Here is a 24,050-nt window from a genome sequence, read left to right as displayed (position 1 = left end):
CCCTCTGCTCCCCCTCCCCCACACATGCATGTGTGTGCTTTGCACCCTCCCTCACAGGCAAGGCGCCTCTCATCTGTTCACAGAGTGACACCTTGGTCTGTGCGCTAAACGGACGGGGGCGTGGCAGCTGCTGACAACTCTGGTCCTGGACATCAGAGCTGAAGAACACGCACGGTGTTTTGACGGACAAGCGCATGTGTATGCTTGCCGTCCTCACATCAAAATACATAAAAACATATATCGCTTCTGCGGCGTGCTGAAGAGCGCGCACATTGATAGGCTGTTCCAGCTGGACCGGACTGCCAGTTCATGTGAACATGCAGCAGTTCTGAATGTTATGTCTGCCTGACAGGACAGTGAGCAGCGTGCCGGAGGACCATATGACAGGCCAACAGTACGACAAATATGCCACTTTCAGTCACATATCAGCAGAAATACGCCGTACCAAACATCGTTTGGTCAGTTATCACAGCGCTTTTTTTTTGTTAGAAAATACGTTTATCTGCTTGTTGATTTTAACCACTTCACGCTCCTGTTATGAGACAGTGATTGTGATGCAGTGGCAAAGTTTCCATCTGGTAATCAGAGCGTGTGGGTTCAAATCCTGTGAGTGGCATTTTTTAAAATTATTATTATTATTTAACAGGGTTATTTAACCGCAGGGTTCTGTATTGTGTCCCCTTTTATGTATTATTCATATCAACCCAGTGATATTCACTAATTATGCAGCTGGTTTTTATTTTAGTTTCCTCCACATCAGCAGCGTGATGTGGTGCAGCTCGTCCCTTTTTGCGAGCTGCTGCAGCTGCTCGCACTGTGTTCCTGCTCAAAAGACACCGTTGCACCAGGATCGTGCACGCCTACCCGTTGGCGCGATGTTTCGTGGTGCGCTATTTGAACTGTTTTGCGCTGTTTCACCGAAATTCGACCAAATTCGCACTATGTGTGAAGGGGCACTTACCGGAAGGAAGTGAATGCTGCTCCTATAAATGAACTGGAGTTTTGATGCTCTGCATGCAGATATAGTTGTGGTCAAAACTTTACATACCCTGGCAGAATTTTTGTTTTTTTGGCCATTTTTCAGAGAACATGAATGATAACAAAAAACTGTTTTCACTCATGGTTAGTGGCTGGGTGAAGCCATTTATTGTCAAACATCTTTGTTTCCTCTTTTTAAATCATAATGACAACAGAAACTACCCAAATGACCCTGATCAAAACTTTACATACCCCTGTTCTTAATACTGTGTTTTGCCCCCTTTAACATCAGTGACAGCTTGGAGTCTTTTGTGATAGTTGTCGACAAGGCTCTCTGATGGTAAAACTACCACTGAATATGTCTTGGACTTTATTTACATCAGTTATGAAGAAATACAAACAGTATAGCACTGTGTGGAGTAGACAGTTCTCAAAAACTAAGTGACTGTGCAAGAAGTAGAAGAGTGAGGAAAGCCACCAAGACACCCAGAAGAAATTACAGGCTTATGTGGCGGTGACTGGAGAAATCACCATCACCGCGTCACTACTCTTAGCTTCATAGTAGAGTGGAGAAGGATTTTCTTTCACCAAAGCAGATCAGATCTAGCCTTGCATCTCAGATGTACCATTTGGCAATTTGTAGCTAAATTTTCAGGTCTTCTTTTTATTTTTAACCCTCTGGGGTCCGGGGGCATTTTTTGGACAGTTCACTCGCCTGGCATAAATGTTTCATTATTGCTTTTAACAGCTCTCCCTGCATCCCACAATCAAGTTTTATGTCTCTTTTTTTAATAAGAATATATATGTTTTTGTTGCGTTTTATAAGTGTAATAAAGGTTTACAATAAAAAATAGGCAAGGAAAAAATAAAGCAAAAAATAATTTTCCAAACACATTTGTAGTCTTACACACCTCTCTGCAGCTTCTCTCCCCCTGCCATCCCCTCATTACCCCATCCCCGTAGAGACGGTGCCTGCTCCCAGACTACCAATAACCAGCAAAAATCTATTTAAGCATAAAAATTCAAAAAGAAAAAATAATATAGCACCTTCAACTGCACCACAGACTAAAACAGTTAAATGTGGTCTATTAAACATTAGGCCTCTCTCTTCTAAGTCCCTGTTGGTAAATGATATAATAATTGATCAACATATTGATTTATTCTGCCTAACAGAAACCTGGTTACAGCAGGATGAATATGTTAGTTTAAATGAGTCAACACCCCCGAGTCACACTAACTGTCAGAACGCTCGTAGCACGGGCCGGGGCGGTGGATTAGCAGCAATCTTCCATTCCAGCTTATTAATTAATCAAAAACCCAGACAGAGCTTTAATTCATTTGAAAGCTTGTCTCTTAGTCTTGTCCATCCAAATTGGAAGTCCCAAAAACCAGTTTTATTTGTTATTATCTATCGTTCACCTGGTCGTTACTGTGAGTTTCTCTGTGAATTTTCAGACCTTTTGTCTGACTTAGTGCTTAGCTCAGATAAGATAATTATAGTGGGCGATTTTAACATCCACACAGATGCTGAGAATGACAGCCTCAACACTGCATTTAATCTATTATTAGACTCTATTGGCTTTGCTCAAAAAGTAAATGAGTCCACCCACCACTTTAATCATATCTTAGATCTTGTTCTGACTTATGGTATGGAAATAGAAGACTTAACAGTATTCCCTGAAAACTCCCTTCTGTCTGATCATTTTTTAATAACATTTACATTTACTCTGATGGACTACCCAGCAGTAGGGAATAAGTTTCATTACACTAGAAGTCTTTCAGAAAGCGCTGTAACTAGGTTTAAGGATATGATTCCTTCTTTATGTTCTCTAATGCCATATAACAACACAGTGCAGAGTAGCTACCTAAACTCTGTAAGGGAGATAGAGTATCTCGTCAATAGTTTTACATCCTCATTGAAGACAACTTTGGATGCTGTAGCTCCTCTGAAAAAGAGAGCCTTAAATCAGAAGTGTCTGACTCCATGGTATAACTCTCAAACTCGTAGCTTAAAGCAGATAACCCGTAAGTTGGAGAGGAAATGGCGTCTCACTAATTTAGAAGATCTTCACTTAGCCTGGAAAAAGAGTCTGTTGCTCTATAAAAAAGCCCTCCGTAAAGCTAGGACATCTTTCTACTCATCACTAATTGAAGAAAATAAGAACAACCCCAGGTTTCTTTTCAGCACTGTAGCCAGGCTGACAAAGAGTCAGAGCTCTATTGAGCTGAGTATTCCATTAACTTTAACTAGTAATGACTTCATGACTTTCTTTGCTAACAAAATTTTAACTATTAGAGAAAAAATTGCTCATAACCATCCCAGGGACGTGTCGTTATCTTTGGCTGCTTTCAGTGATGCCGGTGTTTGGTTGGACTCTTTCTCTCCGATTGTTCTGTCTGAGTTATTTTCATTAGTTACTTCATCCAAACCATCAACATGTTTATTAGACCCCATTCCTACCAGGCTGCTCAAGGAAGCCCTACCATTATTTAATGCTTCGATCTTAAATATGATCAATCTATCTTTGTTAGTTGGCTATGTACCACAGGCTTTTAAGGTGGCAGTAATTAAACCATTACTTAAAAAGCCATCACTTGACCCAGCTATCTTAGCTAATTATAGGCCAATCTCCAACCTTCCTTTTCTCTCAAACATTCTTGAAAGGGTAGTTGTAAAACAGCTAACTGATCATCTGCAGAGGAATGGTCTATTTGAAGAGTTTCAGTCAGGTTTTAGAATTCATCATAGTACAGAAACAGCATTAGTGAAGGTTACAAATGATCTTCTTATGGCCTCGGACAGTGGACTCATCTCTGTGCTTGTTCTGTTAGACCTCAGTGCTGCTTTTGATACTGTTGACCATAAAATTTTATTACAGAGATTAGAGCATGCCATAGGTATTAAAGGCACTGCGCTGCGGTGGTTTGAATCATATTTGTCTAATAGATTACAATTTGTTCATGTAAATGGGGAATCTTCTTCACAGACTAAAGTTAATTATGGAGTTCCACAAGGTTCTGTGCTAGGACCAATTTTATTCACTTTATATATGCTTCCCTTAGGCAGTATTATTAGACGGTATTGCTTAAATTTTCATTGTTACGCAGATGATACCCAGCTTTATCTATCCATGAAGCCAGAGGACACACACCAATTAGCTAAACTGCAGGATTGTCTTACAGACATAAAGACATGGATGACCTCTAATTTCCTGCTTTTAAACTCAGATAAAACTGAAGTTATTGTACTTGGCCCCACAAATCTTAGAAACATGGTGTCTAACCAGATCCTTACTCTGGATGGCATTACCCTGACCTCTAGTAATACTGTGAGAAATCTTGGAGTCATTTTGATCAGGATATGTCATTCAAAGCGCATATTAAACAAATATGTAGGACTGCTTTTTTGCATTTACGCAATATCTCTAAAATCAGAAAGGTCTTGTCTCAGAGTGATGCTGAAAAACTAATTCATGCATTTATTTCCTCTAGGCTGGACTATTGTAATTCATTATTATCAGGTTGTCCTAAAAGTTCCCTAAAAAGCCTTCAGTTAATTCAAAATGCTGCAGCTAGAGTGCTGACAGGGACTAGAAGGAGAGAGCATATCTCACCCATATTGGCCTCTCTTCATTGACTTCCTGTTAATTCTAGAATAGAATTTAAAATTCTTCTTCTTACTTATAAGGTTTTGAATAATCAGGTCCCATCTTATCTTAGGGACCTCGTAGTACCATATCACCCCAATAGAGCGCTTCGCTCTCAGACTGCAGGCTTACTTGTAGTTCCTAGGGTTTGTAAGAGTAGAATGGGAGGCAGAGCCTTCAGCTTTCAGGCTCCTCTCCTGTGGAACCAGCTCCCAATTCAGATCAGGGAGACAGACACCCTCTCTACTTTTAAGATTAGGCTTAAAACTTTCCTTTTTGCTAAAGCTTATAGTTAGGGCTGGATCAGGTGACCCTGAACCATCCCTTAGTTATGCTGCTATAGACGTAGACTGCTGGGGGGTTCCCATGATGCACTGTTTCTTTCTCTTTTTGCTCTGTATGCACCACTCTGCATTTAATCATTAGTGATCGATCTCTGCTCCCCTCCACAGCATGTCTTTTTCCTGGTTCTCTCCCTCAGCCCCAACCAGTCCCAGCAGAAGACTGCCCCTCCCTGAGCCTGGTTCTGCTGGAGGTTTCTTCCTGTTAAAAGGGAGTTTTTCCTTCCCACTGTAGCCAAGTGCTTGCTCACAGGGGGTCGTTTTGACCGTTGGGGTTTTACATCATTATTGTATGGCCTTGCCTTACAATATAAAGCGCCTTGGGGCAACTGTTTGTTGTGATTTGGCGCTATATAAAAAAAAATTGATTGATTGATTGATTTATTCAAAACACACAGCAAATTATAATAAACAACTGTTTTGACACTTTATAAAAGTAATTTGAAGTCTTGTGTGAAAGACTGTACAACAATAAGGTTCAAACAATAAACACAAATGCACATTTTGAACAATATACAAAATGGTCTATGCATTTTGTTGTCCTTTGATATGGTAAACAGTGCTTTACGCAGAGAAAGCAACAGAGTTATCCAGTAACATTCACATGCAAACTAGTGGAGCAATCCTGATAGTTACACACTCTTTGTTTGAGCATGTGAGATTGTCATCAGAGGCTCTTCGTGTGCTCCTGCTTTCACTGATCGCTGTGCGTAATGGTGCAGGGCACAATGAGTATGTACTAATAGTATGTACTCATTGGAGCACCCAGGGGGCTATTCAAACGGGCCAACTAGTAACATATCACTCCTGAAAATGATCTTTGGCTTTTCACGTGAGGTAAATCTGCCCTACGATTGGATTTTAGAAAACCATGTGACGGTGAACTAATTCTGATTGGACACTCACATTGTGCACATCATCACACAGCTTCTATGAGGAGTACAAAGATGGCCGATGGCTGGCTCAGAAGTCAGCGGAGTTAACCTTTCAGCAAAAAAAAAGTAAGTTTCTATCTCATATCATTCAAAAGTTATTTAGAATTTAGTAAAGCTTAGTCTTAGCCGTCGTATACGATGGCGTCGGCCCCAGAGGGTTAAGAAAATCCTCCTCTACACCACTTCATCATGAAGCTGTAAAACTGGTGATACAAAATGCAAAGCTTGCAATGTACCAATGATACCAACTAACAGATTAAATCACTTTTTGTGACACCATCACGAACTTGGCATGATACCAGGTTGATACTTCACATGTATGTTCACTGGTTTAGTGTTTTGTGTTCTTGCTTCAAATCTTTTTCAGTATTACTGGTAATTTTACTGTATGGTATACAGTACTCGTGCCACTATGAACAGAATTTTCACACATTGTGAGGGCGAATGATTAATGTAACCTAACTTACTTGGTGTTCCCAACCACCTGTCTGCAGGCTCCTTCGGACACCCAGCCACAATACGGGTCTCTGGATGCTATGCAGGACCTAGATCACACACACACACACACACACACACACACACACACACACACACACACACACACACACACACACACACACACACACACACACACACACACACACACACACACACACAAATGCTAAGCCCCTGTCTTGTAACAGGTGAACAAAACCTGGATCACAATTTCCTATGTCAGCATCATACTTACTTCTTACACCTTCCGTGCCTTTCGCAGCGAGACAGTGGCACTTTAACCACACAGGAGGTGAAAGCAACCCACAGAGAGTGACTCTTGCTGTCTGTTTGCATGCCAATGATTCTCTTGTCTTCCACACCATCAATACTGCATCTAGAAAATGAACAGAAGGAGACAAGAAGCAGAATGGAAAAGATTTTATCCATTCATTATGTGCAACTAAATGTTTACTTAAAGTTTAAAATGCAAGAATGAGTTCATCAGAAGAAAAGAGAAGATTAGGCTGTGGCAGAGAGACAAACTGCACGGTCAGGGAGGGACAGAGATAATGCTGGAATTGTGAACATGGGGGTCAGGAACAGAGTGGGAGATAAAGACAGATAAAGAAAGGGGAAAGAGATAGAAGAGATAAGCGGACAGATGGGCACTGTGAGCAGTCAGCACTTAACTGTAAAGCCCACTATCATAACCCTGTCTATCCTCTCACTCCACCATTCTTCCATTCCTCCGTCCCTTCTTTGTCTGTCCATAGACTCATACTCTAATCCCTTTGGGCGTGTCAAGCATCTCTGTATCCCTTCTCTCCATCCTGCAGGCCAATTCCTGGGATTTAATCTTCACTTTGCAGGGCTCTGGTCTCAAATTAATGCTCTCAATTAGAGCTTAGAGTCCATTTACGCTGGGCGATCCATGACAAGAAGGCCTGCACCCATCCAGCCGGTCATGCAGGGAAACCGGTGAAGTCACTTACTGTACGCTACTAAAGCCAGATGGCAGATGATAGATGGAGGAGAGAGAGGAACAAAGGGGGAGATGTAGAGAGAATGAAAGGAGGAGACGATGTGGACAGGACAAAAGAAGACAGGGTGTGCCCTTTGCCGTCTCCATACACCTCGTCACATGATGACAGCATGTCACATGATGAACAGGGGTAACCTTGAAAGCCTTCCTGCCACGTTCCTTCTTTCCTTCTCCTCAAGCTGCTAACACTACAAACTTTATTCTCTGCACTCCTTCTTTCTGTCCCTCCTCTCTGGTCTTCACCTCCGTGCTGCCATTCGCCCAGCCTCATCCATTACTCCTCAACTAAATATTTGCTTTGGCAAGGTCATGTTGTGGCAGTTTTTTCCTTAATAAATTCTATTCCAAATACGCAACAATACTTAGCTCCCTCCCCACGGTACACCACTCATGCACACACGTTTACACCCACACATGCAATGGTGGCTGCGTAATATATTGGAGAGAGTGCTCAGGCTGGCTCTGAAGACAAACACAGACCTCTGTGTGAGTGTGTGTTTCCTTTAATCAGCCAAACTTTGGAAGAGCTGCGCTCCTCTGTGGTTGGGAACCACAGCTCTCCGTTATCCAGATCCTTAGGGTCTATGTCTTTAATTTAGTAGCTGCGGTTGGGCAGAATGTAACCTGATAAAACTCTTTTAAATGATAGAGTAGCCATCTGGTGGGCTGGCTTCTCTGTGCAGCCAGGGTTGGGGGAACTGACTGGTACTGATGGGACTGGTGGGTTGGCTGACGTATGAGATGGTTGGAAACATGCATAATCTCTCTCTTACACACAACAGCTGACGTTTCTTGTTTTAAGAACTGTATCTGTGTGTTACCCCGTTTCTAACCCATACAGTATATAGACAGAGGAGGTGCAGTACATACTTGTCAGGGTTGTAGACGCTGAGCTCCTCCAGAAACAAGCTATCATTGAGGAAGCCATTGTTTATCTTGGCCAGGAATTTAAGGATTATGCCTTTCTCTGATCCCAGGAAGATCACTGTCTGGTTCTTATAAGGACCTGCTGCATTGTCCACGACAATACGTGTTAGACGATACCTGGATCAGCACATGAAAAATACAAAGTTAAACAAATCCAACAGCAAATCAGGAGATTAATTCAGCTTGGCCGCCAACAAAGTGATATTGCTGCATTGGTGTTCACTCTTTGGGGGTTTTGATGAATAAATAGCATAAACAAACATAAAGGTTTATTACTCCCAAACATAAAGAAAGGAGTCATTTAGTTTGTAACCAAATGACAGAACATAATCTTAGAAATTAGTCAAATTGAACAGGTGTCAAATTTATAAATGCTCATATTCAACAGTTGTGATTAAAAAAGACAAAACCCTTTCAACAATCAGATGATTTAATTTCAAGTTATACATTTTTCAAAATTATTTCAGGAACACAACAAATCAGTTCATCACATTCATTTTTGTGATATTATTAGATAAAGTAAACTCAAAGTGCAGCAAGACTGAATAAGTTATTACATTGCCATTCTTGCACCAGCTTTGGCACAATGTGGACATGATGATCATGCATGTGCGTGTGTGTTTTGGGGGACCAAAAAAACCCATTGAAATTGAAATTTTTATACACATTACAGAAAAAAATCATCATATTTGACTTTTCTCCATTCCAGACAGCTGCCTGTCCTTCAACTTAGAAATGTCAGTTGATGTATAATTTAAGCAAGAGAAAGCATACATGTTGAAAAATCAATCAAATCCTCTTTTATCCTACTGTCAAATTCAGTCAAGGACTTCAAAATTCAAAATACTTCATTGATCAAGAGATCTTCCTTTTAGCCAGAGACTAAGTTGTAGTTTTGTTGGAATTATATTGGGATGGCATCAGTTTCAATTTATTTCATTTATACCAACCCAGTCTCACGGCAAGTCGTGATTCAGCAGCACGAAAAATACACTAATGTATTGGTTCTTGATATTGTGACGAAAAGCACCTCATTTTCATCATGGCAGCACAAATTCATTCTAATTCATTCCATGATGGCTGCACGAAATTAAAAGTGAAGCGGGGGGGTCGGGGGAGGTTATGGTTAGGGTGGGGGGAGGAGTAGGATTAGGTTAGTTATTGATCTGTTCACATAGCATCAACGTTTGTGCACGGAGTCGGAATTGGGAGATTGGACAAAGTTGGACGACCATCAGATGGAGCGCTGGCATTACAGGAACTACGCAAATGATAAGGAACTGTCAAGACAGAAAGCAAGATGGAATACGGACGAATTGAAGTTGTCATTGGGATTCGTTCACATTTTTCAACAGTTTGAAAATTCTGACAAAGCGCCAGCTACAGGTACGAAGCTGGACGATGGTTAAACAATGATTCCGAAAGTCAACGTAAGTCCAGATTTCTTGTTTCGTTTGGGCTTCGGTGTCCTTCATTAGTGCTGTGTGACCGCAGCTTAAGGTCTAACCTTACCAACCCCTAGAGCAAACACACAAGTGACAGTGGTGAGGAAAAACTCCCTCTGATGATACTGAGGAAGAAACATCAAAATCACCATTACGCACAAAGTGTGTCCAAACATTGCAATACATTAACTATTTTTTGAGAGTGTGAAAATATCAAGAAAGTTAATGTTACGCATTATTTTTCTCATTTATTTAATTTTAATACAAGATGGTTCTTGGCAAGATGATTTCTAGTTCTACTATAAGACAAGCACAGGTTACTAAAACAATAATGATATTGAAGAATAGCTGCAGGAATTCAACATTCTGGTATATGTTATTTGATCTCAACTCATAATTCTTTCTACCGGGCAACTTCAAAACAGCCACTACTAATTTTTTAAATAAATAGTTATGTGTGCTGCTACATAAAATAAATAATGAAAAACAAAGACAAAATTATTTTAGCATCAATAATTGATGTGGTTTCCATCATGGGGCCCAAATATGTCAAATGGAATAACAAACAGCAAATGACTAATAATTGGACTGTTATTGCTCTCATGAAATGAGTGTAATTCCATTTTGAAGTAAGTTAGATTGGCAAAGGGCATGTCAAATGGTTCCTGAAAGTTATCAAAGAATTCCCCAAGAAACATGCAAGAGCGAAACAAGATGAATTTTGAAAGTATCTCATTAAGTTTGGAATCAATGGTTGGTTTTGACAAAAAAAAAAAAAAAAAAACCTGCCTTATTTTGATAATCGAGTCATCAAAATCAGTCACTTATTAAGCAAAAACCTCAAGCATTCTGTGGCTGGAGCTTCTGTGAGAAATACAAGAAAAGTTATTTTCTCAATTTTAGTTATTGTAACTTGAATATCGTTGGGGTTTTGTCTTTTGGATAGGCAAAACAAGTAATTTGAAGCAGTCACTAGTATAATTACTAGTCAGATCTATCTGGATTACACAGTTTGGGTTGGCACCATGCTATGCATAACACTCAATTTTCATTTCATTTTGAAAGAAACTGTACACCAAGCAGATGCAAATCAGCAAGTTAGACAGCTGCCAGTTAGGGCATTTTGGATCAGTGCCTTATTGTGCACGTGGGAGTAACGAGTTAAATTCAGACAGATCCAGCAGCCAGACCATGCGGGAAATGATAACTCTTCAGAGTACTTTACTGCCCAATTTTACTCCATTGCAGATGCTGATAAATACTGTATCTCTCATTTTTTTCATATCTACATATCTACACATCAGAGTGCATTATTCAAATGCTTGTTATGATGATTTTTAATTTAGCAAGGTGCCAATTAAAGATTTAATATAAGATTTTATCCAGACAGCTAGAAAGTCCACTTTTCTTCTCTCTAATGGTTTACTTTGTAATTTGAGACAGAATTAATTACGTATGAAAAATGTAAGTGTATTCCTTACCAGACATGAGAAATCAACGAAAATACAAGGTCACGTCTAGTCTGGTTTTGATTATACGCTTAATCATTCTTCCGTGTTCAATAATTTTATCAGATCAACATTAAGTCTGAAGCTTTAATGTGGTTTTAATCCAGTCATGCACTCCAGAAGCAGCAAAGACTGTGTCAGCTGCACCTGATCTCATCATAACAATATCATTTGACGGACGAAGACATTCACCATCTTTTCCCCTTTAGGAAAATGGAAATCTCAAGAGAGAGGTTCCCGAGAGCGTTTCTCTTACCCTTTTGTTCATTGTGCACAGCCAGCTGAGGTTTCTGCTGCACAATAAGAACTACATTTTAAAATTTGTTACAAAACCTCCTGCACGATTTCAGCTCTCCCAAGGTAAGACACGGCTCAAGCCCTATTACTGATTTAACTCCAGGTGGACCTCATGACCTCAAGAGCTGTGTTACATTTGGACACTGACTTCATGTAAAGTTGAGCCTGACTTTCCCATCTACATGGCTTTACAGAATGCTTTTTGAGCTTACGTAAAGCTTTTAACGACTGCTTTTTACTTCCATGCCAGACTCAACTGTGGTGTCATTTCAAATAAAATAAAATAGTCTGTTTCCTGATTATGTAAAGACAGACATGCTGTGTTATTCATAAAATGATTATGTGATGGAGCCCACAAACAAACTAAGAGTTGTCAGAATAACTGTGATGAAAGCTGTTCATATTCTGATTAAGTTAGAGCAGAATGTAGGCCAGATCTCTGCTAAGCAGAGGCAATAATTGTAATTTAAAGTTGTAAAACCAGCAAAGACTTCTTTAGAGTGCTCATGGCATGTAAAGGGTCTAATTAGTACATGATCCAGTTCATACAATTGTGACAGCCTTGAGCAGCTATAATTCCAAACAATCACTAAATCCAAGTTTTACATTTTTACCACCGCCAATGACATTGGTTGGAGGTTGTGTTTTCACCCGTTTTTTGTTTGTTTGTTTGTTTACTTGTCTGCTTGTGAATAGTCTGTAACCCACAATTTTTCATATATCGTTATGAGATTTTGACAGAGGATTCATATTCTGATAGGCAACAACTGATTAAATTTTCAAGGTCATAGGGGTCAAAGTTGGGAAAAATCTTGGAAAATTGGAAAAATCCCTATGTTTTAACATTGAACGAATTTTCAAAAATTCATAACTCTGTCAAAAAAGATCAAATTTCTTACATATCTGATGTTATTTAGGATGTCTCCTTTATTGACTGACCAAGTTTGATCCAGATCTAATCTGGATTAGAGATTTTGTGGCCATTTAAATTTAATATTGAAAGCCCCATTTAATGTACATTTTACATTATATCTTAATCAAACATGCCTCAGTAACTCTCATATTTGACAGTGAGATGCAAACTGGCACTCACTGTCATCTGACAAAGATTGATCCGGATTGTGGATTTTCTGGACATTTGAATTTATCATTGAAAAGCCCATTTGTTGTACATTTTGCATTATATCTCAATCAAAAGTGCCTCAATCACTCTCATTTGTGACAATGAGGTGCAGACTGGCACTCTCAGTGAATAGACGAAGTATGATCCGCATATGATCCATACTGCGGATTTAGTGGATATTTGATATTAACATTGTAGAGACATTTGAATCTTCGACTGGACTGGGTTGCTTGATGCAAAGACGTTTCGCTTCAAATTGCAGAAGCTTCCTCAGCTAAAATTCTTGCTCTGGTAGGCCGATGTCTGTCATGACCCTTGTAGAGAAGAACAAAGGTCAGAAGCTGAGGAACCTTCTGCGATTTGAAGCGAAACGTCCTCGTGTAAAGCAACCCAGTCCAGTCGAAGATTCAAGTGTCTCTACTATGGAAATCAATTCAAATCAATTTTATTTATATAGCGCCAAATCACAACAAACAGTTGCCCCAAGGCGCTTTATATTGTAAGGCAAGGCCATACAATAATTACGGAAAAACCCCAACGGTCAAAACGACCCCCTGTGAGCAAGCACTTGGCAACAGTGGGAAGGAAAAACTCCCTTTTAACAGGAAGAAACCTCCAGCAGAACCAGGCTCAGGGAGGGGCAGTCTTCTGCTGGGACTGGTTGGGGCTGAGGGAGAGAACCAGGAAAAAGACATGCTGTGGAGGGGAGCAGAGATCAATCACTAATGATTAAATGCAGAGTGGTGCATACAGAGCAAAAAGAGAAAGAAACACTCAGTGCATCATGGGAACCCCCCAGCAGTCTAAGTCTATAGCAGCATAACTAAGGGATGGTTCAGGGTCACCTGATCCAGCCCTAACTATAAGCTTTAGCAAAAAGGAAAGTTTTAAGCCTAATCTTAAAAGTAGAGAGGGTGTCTGTCTCCCTGATCTGAATTGGGAGCTGGTTCCACAGGAGAGGAGCCTGAAAGCTGAAGGCTCTGCCTCCCATTCTACTCTTACAAACCCTAGGAACTACAAGTAAGCCTGCAGTCTGAGAGCGAAGCGCTTTATTGGGGTGATATGGTACTATGAGGTCCCTAAGATAAGATGGAACCTGATTATTCAAAACCTGATAAGTAAGAAGAAGAATTTTAAATTCTATTCTAGAATTAACAGGAAGCCAATGAAGAGAGGCCAATATGGGTGAGATATGCTCTCTCCTTCTAGTCCCTGTCAGTACTCTAGCTGCAGCATTTTGAATTAACTGAAGGCTTTTCAGGGAACTTTTAGGACAACCTGATAATAATGAATTACAATAGTCCAGCCTAGAGGAAATAAATGCATGAATTAGTTTTTCAGCATCACTCTGAGACAAGACCTTTCTAATTTTAGAGATATTGCGCAAATGCAAAAAAGCAGTCCTACATATTTGTTTAATATGCGCATTGAATGACATATCCTGATCAAAAATGACTCCAAGATTTCTCACAGTATTACTAGAGGTCAGGGTAATGCCATCCAGAGTAAGGATCTGGTTAGACACCATGTTTCTAAGATTTGTGGGGCCAAGTACAATAACTTAAGTACAATAAAAGCAGGAAATTAGAGGTCATCCATGTCTTTATGTCTGTAAGACAATCCTGCAGTTTAGCTAATTGGTGTGTGTCCTCTGGCTTCATGGATAGATAAAGCTGGGTATCATCTGCGTAACAATGAAAATTTAAGCAATGCCGTCTAATAATACCGCCTAAGGGAAACATGTATAAAGTGAATAAAATTGGTCCTAGCACAGAACCTTGTGGAACTCCATAATTAACCTTAGTCTGTGAAGAAGATTCCCCATTTACATGAACAAATTGTAATCTATTAGATAAATATGATTCAAACCACCGCAGCGCAGTGCCTTTAGTACCTATGGCATGCTCTAATCTCTGTAATAAAATTTTATGGTCAACAGTATCAAAAGCAGCACTGAGGTCTAACAGAACAAGCACAGAAATGAGTCCACTGTCTGAGGCCATAAGAAGATCATTTGTAACCTTCACTAATGCTGTTTCTGTACTATGATGAATTCTAAAACCTGACTGAAACTCTTCAAATAGACCATTCCTCTGCAGATGATCAGTTAGCTGTTTTACAACTACCCTTTCAAGAATTTTTGAGAGAAAAGGAAGGTTGGAGATTGGCCTATAATTAGCTAAGATAGCTGGGTCAAGTGATGGCTTTTTAAGTAATGGTTTAATTACTGCCACTTTAAAAGCCTGTGGTACATAGCCAACTAATAAAGATATATTGATCATATTTAAGATCGAAGGATTAATTAATGGTAGGGCTTCCTTGAGCAGCCTGGTAGGAATGGGGTCTAATAGACATGTTGATGGTTTGGAGAAAGTAACTAATGAAAATAACTCAGACAGAACAATCGGAGAGAAAGAGTCTAACCAAATACCGGCATCACTGAAAGCAGCCAAAGATAACGATACGTCTTTGGGATGGTTATGAGTAATTTTTTCTCTAATAGTTAAAATTTTATTAGCAAAGAAAGTCATGAAGTCATTACTAGTTAAAGTTAAAGGAATACTCGGCTCAATAGAGCTCTGACTCTTTGTCAGCCTGGCTACAGTGCTGAAAAGAAACCTGGGGTTGTTCTTATTTTCTTCAATTAGTGATGAGTAGTAAGATGTCCTAGCTTTACGGAGGGCTTTTTTATAGAGCAACAGACTCTTTTTCCAGGCTAAGTGAAGATCTTCTAAATTAGTGAGATGCAATTTCCTCTCCAACTTACGGGTTATCTGCTTTAAGCTGCGAGTTTGTGAGTTATACCACGGAGTCAGGCACTTCTGATTTAAGGCTCTCTTTTTCAGAGGAGCTACAGCATCCAAAGTTGTCTTCAAAGAGGATGTAAAACTATTGACAAGATACTCTATCTCACTTACAGAGTTTAGGTAGCTACTCTGCCCTCTGTTGGTATATGGCATTAGAGAACACAAAGAAGGAATCATATCCTTAAACCTAGTTACAGCGCTTTCTGAAAGACTTCTAGTGTAATGAAACTTATTCCCCACTGCTGGGTAGTCCATCAGAGTAAATGTAAATGTTATTAAGAAATTATCAGACAGAAGGGAGTTTTCAGGGAATACTGTTAAGTCTTCAATTTCCATACCATAAGTCAGAACAAGATCTAAGATATGATTAAAGTGGTGGGTGGACTCATTTACATTTTGAGCAAAGCCAAGTGAGTCTAATAATAGATTAAATGCAGTGTTGAGGCTGTCATTCTCAGCATCTGTGTGGATGTTAAAATCGCCCACTATAATTATCTGAGCCAAGCACTAAGTCAGACAAAAGGTCTGAGAATTCACAGAGAAACTCACAGTAACGACCAGGTAGACGACGAAACCACCTGGACAACTGAGAGCCTTCACAGAAAGATTTTAACATTGAAAAACCCTTTTGATCTATATTTTGTATTATATTTTAACTTATGAAAAGCCACTTCTAACAGGACTTTGGCCTTAAAAAATTTTTCCAAGGTAAAAATACTTGGAAACTGGAGTTGGTGGAGGTTTGCACTCTACATGCACTGCACTGTAGTACAACTCTGTCAGTATTGTTTCAGCCGTTCCAGAGAGATTGAAGGAAACAGATATATTCCTCAAGATGGCGGCGCATACGCAGCGGCTCGAGGCTCCCTGTTATTTTGCACCTTTTTGTGTTTTGTAGTTTATTTATTCTCCTAACACAAACATGCCACAGCAACCCTATCTATAGCAGCCAAGACCTGATCAACATTGGATTTCAGGCAAAAATGGAAATTACTGCTGCCTTTTCACAGACACACAACATTCCACCAGAGATAGCTAGACTGCCGTGCACACCGTAGTCTGTTATTGGGCCTAGCAGGCGCTGGAGACGGTGCAGGGAGAGGAGGCAGAAACGCAGATGCCGGGCGGGCCTACTAGCGCAGCTAAGGATCTTACTAACGCCAGATCCCTTGCAAACAAAATGGATGAGCTGCAGTCACAAATTGCCTACCACCGCCACATCCATGAGTAAGGATGAGTTTCAAAAATCGATTCCTGCTAAGAATCGATAAGAAATTATTTGATCCACTGACATCCATTACCTTTTTGCTTAACGATGCCCTTATCGGTTCTTCAGTTCACATGAGGCCAGAGCAGCCATTGTTTTTGAGGGTGTGTATCGGGAAAACGATCATTTCTCCACGTTGACTGAAGCAGAAGGTCCACAATTTCTTCATTAACTCCCCCTCAATGCCATTTAAAGATGTCAATCATGATTCACCTTTGTGCTGATTAAAGTCACTACCTGGGACTCTTGTCTTGTTGTGAACAAGAAACGAGAATCCTCCTCTGTTCCACACCAGGGTTTTTATTCGTTCCTCATTAACTTTTCGTGGGGCAGCACATGCGATGGTTCTCAAGTGTGAGTTGGACCCGCTTCACCGGTTCATAAACTGAAGTTACTGTACCTCAGGAAAAGAACATACAACTACTACTACTACTACTACTACTACTACTACTAATAATAATAATAATAATAATATCTGTTTTGTGGGATAACTGCGCAGCTCCAAACATTGGAAAGATAGATTGCCAGAATGAATGCTGATTAAAACAAATCGCCGTTTTAAATCAAATGACACCTCTTTCCAAACGATGTAATACAGACAGCAAACTACAACAGACCAAAACCATAAACCAAAACCCCCGAAATGAGACATCCTCAGTTTTTTATGAATTACATTTATGTTGACTTGCAGCTCAGCTGGCTGCAAGACCGCAGCTCAGTGGCTATGGAGTTAAATTTGTCTCATTAATACCTGAAAGGAAATGTTTTTGACAAAAACAGATTTTGTTTATTTCTATTTAGGTTCAGAGATCAAGGATCCACTGACCATGTACAGATTTGATTTATTTTTATGTCCATAGATCAAGGATCCAGTGACCAATTTTATATTTCTTTACTTTAAGACTCAGTAAAATGTTGCTGACACATAAAACCTGTAAAGCCTACATTTAGTACACAGAAAATTCACAGGAGGTATTGATAAGGGAATCGATATTGAAAAATCTAACCCATCCCTATCCATGAGTGTTGTCTGCTGATTTTTCGCAAACCCTGGCTATGCCCACATATCCCCAACGCCACAGTGGAGCAAGCAGGCTGCATCTTTCAACCAAAATACAGGGATACCTGACAGACAATAACCCACGTCAGATGTGGAGAGCCATCCAGGCCCTAACCAAATTCAAAGGCCACCCCCCAACATCCTCCAGCATGAGCAGCACATTGGCAGAGGAGCTAAACAAATTCTTTGCCCATTTCGAAACCAACACCACACACCTGCAGTCACTGCCTCCCCCTGGTCTTAGCACCTCAATTCTCTCTCTTCAGGAGCATGAAGAGAGAAAAAAACCCAAGAGCAGTGAACCCCAGGAAAGCTGCTGGCCCTGACTGCATCCCGGAGACCGTATGCTGGCAAGCAATCCTCACCAAACTCTTCAGCCTCTCCTTGACACATGCCACCATCCCCACATGTCTGATGGCCTCCACCATCATCCCCATCCCCCAAAAACCTGCCATAAACAGCCTGAATGATTAAAGACCCATTGCCCCGTGGTTTATAATCATGAAGTGTCTAGAGCAATCAGTCCCCTAGTACATCAGAGACTGCCTCCCTCCCTCCCTTGACACCCACCAGTTTGCTTACAGGGCAAACTGGCCTACGGACGGCGACATCACCCTCACTCTCAACAGTGCTGAGTCACTCGGAGAACAAGAAGAGCTACGATGTCTGTCCATAAAGTATCGTACCTTTTTATTTTTTTTAAACTATATGGATTTGATTCATATGTTTTCATGTCAGACAAGCTTGAACCCTTGTGCGCATGCGTGAGTTTTTCCACGCCTGTCGGTGACGTCATTCGCCTGTGAGCACGCCTTGTGGAAGGAGTGGTCCCGCCCCATCGTCGGATTTTCATTGTCTGGAAATGGCGGAATGATTTGGGGTTTTTTTTCCATCAGAATTTTTTCAGAAACTGTTAGAGACAGGCAGCTGGAAACCATTCGAAAAATTTATCTGGCTTTCGGTGGAAATTTTACGGGCTTCACAGAGAATAAGGTCTGGTAGTAGAGCTTTAAGGACCCCTTTAAGGACGCTCAGCGCGCCACGCTCCGAGCTGCGATGACACGGCACAAGCCACCGGACCATTTCTGAGCTGATGGCTCTGTGGATACGAGACCGTCGTGTGCTCTTTCTCTGGTTATCACAAGAGCTGGACATCAGCCATTTTCCGGCAGATTTCACTTTTAACAAGAGATTTTGTCATGGAAAGCCACGCGGAGGCTTCGCGCGTCACAACTGACTCACTTTGGAAGTGAGACAAAGGAACACCTCCGTTTCGGCGTGTCAGAGGACAAGTTTGGACATGTCCAGCTCTCCACAATTTCACTGATACTTACTGGACAGGTAAGCATTGAAAGCCGAGATAGAGCCCGTAAAATTTCCACCGAAAGCCAGATAAATTTTTCGAATGGTTTCCAGCTGCCTGTCTCTAACAGTTTCTGAAAAAATTCTGATGGAAAAAAAACCCCAAATCATTCCGCCATTTCCAGACAATGAAAATCCGACGATGGGGCGGGACCACTCCTTCCACAAGGCGTGCTCACAGACGAATGACGTCACCGACAGGCATGGAAAAACTCATGCATGCACACAAGGGTTCAAGCTTGTCTGACGTGAAAACATATGAATCAAATCCATATAGTTTAAAAAAAAAATAAAAAGGTACGATACTTTATGGACAAACCTCGTATGTGAAGATGCTCTCCGTAGAATATGGCTCGGCATTTAATACCCAGACATTCTCATCACCAAACTGCTGAAATTACAGATCCCCCTCCCCACCTGTAACTGGATTCAAAACTTTCTGACAAGCCACCCACAGTCTGTGAGACTCAGCCCCCACCACTCCTCCATGTTCACACTAAGCACTGGTTCCCCTCAAGGCTGCATTCTCAGCCCTCAAATGTCCACCCTGTTCATCTATGACTGCTCTCCAACCCACCCAACCAACTGCATTATAAAATATGTGGATGATACCACAGTGGGTGGACTCATCTGTGATGTTGACAAGACAGCGCACAGGGCCGAGGTGAAGGAACCGTCGCTCCAGTGCTTAGAGAACAACCTGACCCTGAACGTTAATAAGACAAAAGAACTCATCATGGACTTCAGGAAAAACAGACAGGAGCACCCCCCCCCCCCCCCCCCTCCCCGCGCCACTTGCATAAATGTCGAACAGGTGGAAACTGTCAGTACCTTCAGGTTTCTGGGCACCCACATCTCCTGGACAACCCTGGACCTCCAACAACAGGGCTCTGGTTAAGAAGGCTCAACAGTAGCTACACTTCCTGTGTGTCCTCAGGACGAACAACCTGGACACGAAGCTGCTGCTGGCCTTCTATCACTCCTCAGTGGAGAGCATAGTGACATACTGCCTGGGTGTGTCATATGCAGGCTCCACAGCAGAAGACAGAAAGGTGGTACAGAGGGTCTGAAATACTGCACTAAAGATCATCTGCTGCCCTCTTCCCAGCCTAGAAAACATCGTCACATCTTGCTGTCTTAGGAAAACCAAGGCAATCGCAAGAGACCCTTCAAAACCTGCCTAACCCCTGTTTGATCCATTGCTCTCCGGGAAACACTACAGGTCAACAACGTCCCACACCAGCAGGCTGAAAACAGCTTCTTCTCCTGGGCCATACGTACTGCAAACACCCAATGAAACACACACAAACACACACACACAAGCCTACTCACATAAACACCTCCCCCCCAGAAAACAAACAACCCAATCTACCTCCACCCCCAGACAACAAAGCAACCCAAAAAGCTCTCCAGCCCCGGACAATGACCAACCTAATCTACCTCCCTCCCAATATACCTCCTCCCACCTTTAGCACCTTAAGGCCCTGTCACACCTTGATGATTTATCCTGCAGATGCCGACTGTATTAAAAACGCTGGCATATGTCTAATAAATTAATGCAACAGTCACACCTTAAAGATTATCCAGCGTATGCAGACAGGTTGGTACTGCATGGTGTGGTGGGGGTCAGAAACAGAGTAATTTAACATTATTTTATTTTTTTATTTTTTATTTTGGTGGACCATTTTCACTGTGGACAAAATGCTGCTGAGTCAACTGGCTGTGGTAAACACTGCCGTGAATGAATGGAGTGCTGTGACTCTTTAAACTTTTAATGCACAGAGCGGTTGCATTCTGAACAGGTCTGTGATGAAACCTGAATAATGAAACACTGTGATGATTTATACTTCTAAAGCACCAGTCGACCGCAATCAGGTGTGATCAGACCTGAATTAAGTGCTGTGTGCTGTGCGATGGCGCTTTAAGAGTTTAAAGAGTCACAGCACTTCATTCAGCTCTGATCACACCTGATCAATCAGGTCGTCTAATGATCACACCGACAGCGATGGCACTTTAAAGGTTTAAAGCGTTACAATGCTTTATTCAGGTGTGATCATACCTAATTGCGGTCGAATTGCGCTTTAAAAGTTTAAATCATCACAGTGCTTCTGTGTGTTCAGAGCGTGACACCGGCATCTTCTGAGAAACACACCTGCAGCAGAAAAAACACTGAGGGACTTGCTTTAAAACGTTACATTTCCAGCCATGACAAGGAACTAAAGTATTTTCAGACATCGTTTTCCAAAATCAGGATGCTTTATTTGGATACGTGCCCATCAGACTGTGATGATGGATTGGACTGAAGCAAACAGGTAATATTTACTCCTTGTGTGAATGAAACAGTCAGTCCGCATGAGGACTGCAGGTTTCAGCCAATCAGCGGCCAGCATTGATGGACATATTTAGACTTATGAGTAAATTACAAGAAACGTGTCAACAATCGCATAACTTACCTACAACTTATGTCCTGCATGTGCGGGACGTATGAGTCACATGCTGGCATTTGTTGAAAATTTTCAGCATGCCCAAACTTTTTCAAAGAGCTCAGCTTATTAGGACGTACATCAGCGAGCGTCAATGGGCTTCAGCATGCTGGGATGGGCTACAGGACAATAGGCAAGCAGCTTGGTGAGAAGGCAACAACTGTTGGTATAATTATTAGAACATGGAGGAAACACAATCTTCCTCAGCCTGGGTCTCCATGCAAGAGCTCACTTCATGGGGTAAGGATGATTCTGAGAAAGCCCAGAACTACACTGGAGGACCTGGTCAATGACCTGAAGAGAGCTGGAACCACAGGTGCAAAGACTACATTAGTAACACATGACACTGTCATGGTTTAAAATCCTGCAGGGCACGCAAGGTCCCCCTGCTCAAGCCAGCACATGTCCAGGCCTGTTTGAAGTTCACTAGTGACCATCTGGATGATCCAGAGGAGGCATGGGAGAAGGTCATGTGATCAGATGAGATCAAAATAGAGCTTTTTGGTATCAACTTCACTCGCTGTTTTTGGAGGATGAAAACAACCCCAAGAACACGTCCCAACTGTGAAGCATGGGGGTGGAAACATCATTTTTGGGGGTGCTTTTCTGCAAAAGGGAAAAGACGATTGCACCGTATTGAAGCGAGGATGTATGGGGTCATGTATTGCAACATTTCGGCAAAAAAACTTCTTCCCTCAGTAAGAGCACTGAAGATGGGTCGTGGCTGGGTCTTCCAGCATGACAATGACCTGAACACACAGCCAGACCAACTAAGGAGTAAGAAGCATTTCAAGGTCCTGGAGTGGCCTAGCCAGTCTCCAGGCCTGAACTCAATGGAAAATTTTTGGAGGGAGCTGAAACTCGAAACGTGAAAGATCTGGAGAAGATCTGTATGGAGGAGTGGACAAAAATCCCTGCCGCAGTGTGCAAACTTGCTCAAGAACTACAGGAAACTGACTTCTGTAATTGCAAACAAAGGTTTCTGTACCAAATATTATGGACTGTATTTCTATTGTATCAAATACTTATTTCATACAATAAAATGCAAATAAATTATTCATAAGTCATACAATATAATAATCTGGATTTTTTTAAATTCTGTCTCTCACAGTTCAAGTGCACCTATGAAAAAAATTCCAGACCTCTCCATTCTTTGTAGTTGGAGAAAACTTGCAAAATCAACAGCTGATCAAATACTTATTTGTCTCAATGTATATACCTCCATTTTCTTTGCACTACTCCATAGCTCATAGTGTATATACAGCATATAAATATAACAGCATACAGTACATATTTCATATTTGATCCATTTTTTGTGGTGTATAAGATGTCTTGTTTTTTTGTAGTGTACAGTAGCTCTGCAGGAGCACACCTAATTTTGTTGTAACCCCCCTGTACAATGAGAATAAAGACTATTTTATTCTATTCTATTTTATATTCCCCCAGAGCCTGGATGAAGTGTTTGTGTGCAGTGTAGTGGCTAAAAACAAGCCAGACCTTCATGATTAAACAGCATTGACCTTAGTCCGCAGTGTGTTTTGGGAAACTCCTTCAGCATTTTATCAGAGGAGAAGCAACTGAACACGAATGCTTATAAAAAGGCAAATCGTGTCCAAAAAACATGGAGTGAGGCAAGTGTGAGAGCACAATAGGTTCAGGCAACCAACTCAACCAAAATGATGTTTCCCACTCAGCATCACACATACAAAAGGAATCCTTTCTGTGTCACCTGTACTAAGCTGATATAAGCTCTTACACCTTCCTGCTCAGATCACCAGCCAAAACACTACTTACATTTGAACCCCCCAGCATCCATAAATGTTGAAGCTATCATCTAAGTCTGAGTTTTGCAAGTGTGCATGTTGTTGGATACAAGAATAACAGTCGCCTCACTACAGAGATTCTCTCCACTTTAATATTACTGCAAAGTTGTTTACCCTGACTCATAGTTACCTTCATCACTTCAGAGTAACTCTGAGTGAATGATAGTACAGAGTGCATTACTATTTCCTCACCAAAAATAGGTCAGTGGCTGGTGTGTGGTGAAGTACTACTGTGTTTTAATGAGCTCGACTCTCAGAGCAGCATTTCACATCGTTATTGTCCTGAGCTGAAGAGGCTCACAGACCTACAATGATGACGACAGCCTTTGGAGTACGTAATACTTACCGGACCATTGTCTTGAGGAACCAGGGCCTGTGGGCGATGGAGGGCACAGCCTCATCCATGAGTGGATGCATCTTGATGAAGTTGAGTGTGTCATCTGGGAACTCATTGGAGACTTTATACCTCTCCATGGATGGAGTGCCGGCACAACTTCCGGGCCTGTGGAGTAGAACAAAGTGGTGAGG

General features: G+C 41.3%; 1 protein-coding gene across 5 annotated transcripts in view; it reads right to left on the bottom strand.

The window, feature by feature from the left end:
* sema6a (sema domain, transmembrane domain (TM), and cytoplasmic domain, (semaphorin) 6A) overlaps positions 1-24,050 on the bottom strand; it is a 330,131-nt gene that overhangs the window by 89,191 nt on the left and 216,890 nt on the right. For all 5 annotated transcript variants that reach the window (XM_034170629.1, XM_034170631.1, XM_034170632.1 and 2 more), the window contains 4 exons: positions 23,869-24,024; positions 8,291-8,464; positions 6,632-6,772; positions 6,369-6,446 (listed from right to left, as the gene is read on the bottom strand). In XM_034170629.1, coding sequence (XP_034026520.1) covers positions 6,369-6,446; positions 6,632-6,772; positions 8,291-8,464; positions 23,869-24,024 — 549 coding nt within the window. The remainder of the gene's footprint in view (positions 1-6,368; positions 6,447-6,631; positions 6,773-8,290; positions 8,465-23,868; positions 24,025-24,050) is intronic.

The sequence above is a fragment of the Thalassophryne amazonica genome, chromosome 5, assembly GCF_902500255.1.
Source record: "Thalassophryne amazonica chromosome 5, fThaAma1.1, whole genome shotgun sequence".
In the NCBI taxonomy this organism is placed as follows: Eukaryota; Metazoa; Chordata; class Actinopteri; order Batrachoidiformes; family Batrachoididae; genus Thalassophryne; species Thalassophryne amazonica.
Note: the sequence above shows the minus strand (reverse complement) of the source record. Positions and strands in the feature narration are given on the sequence as shown.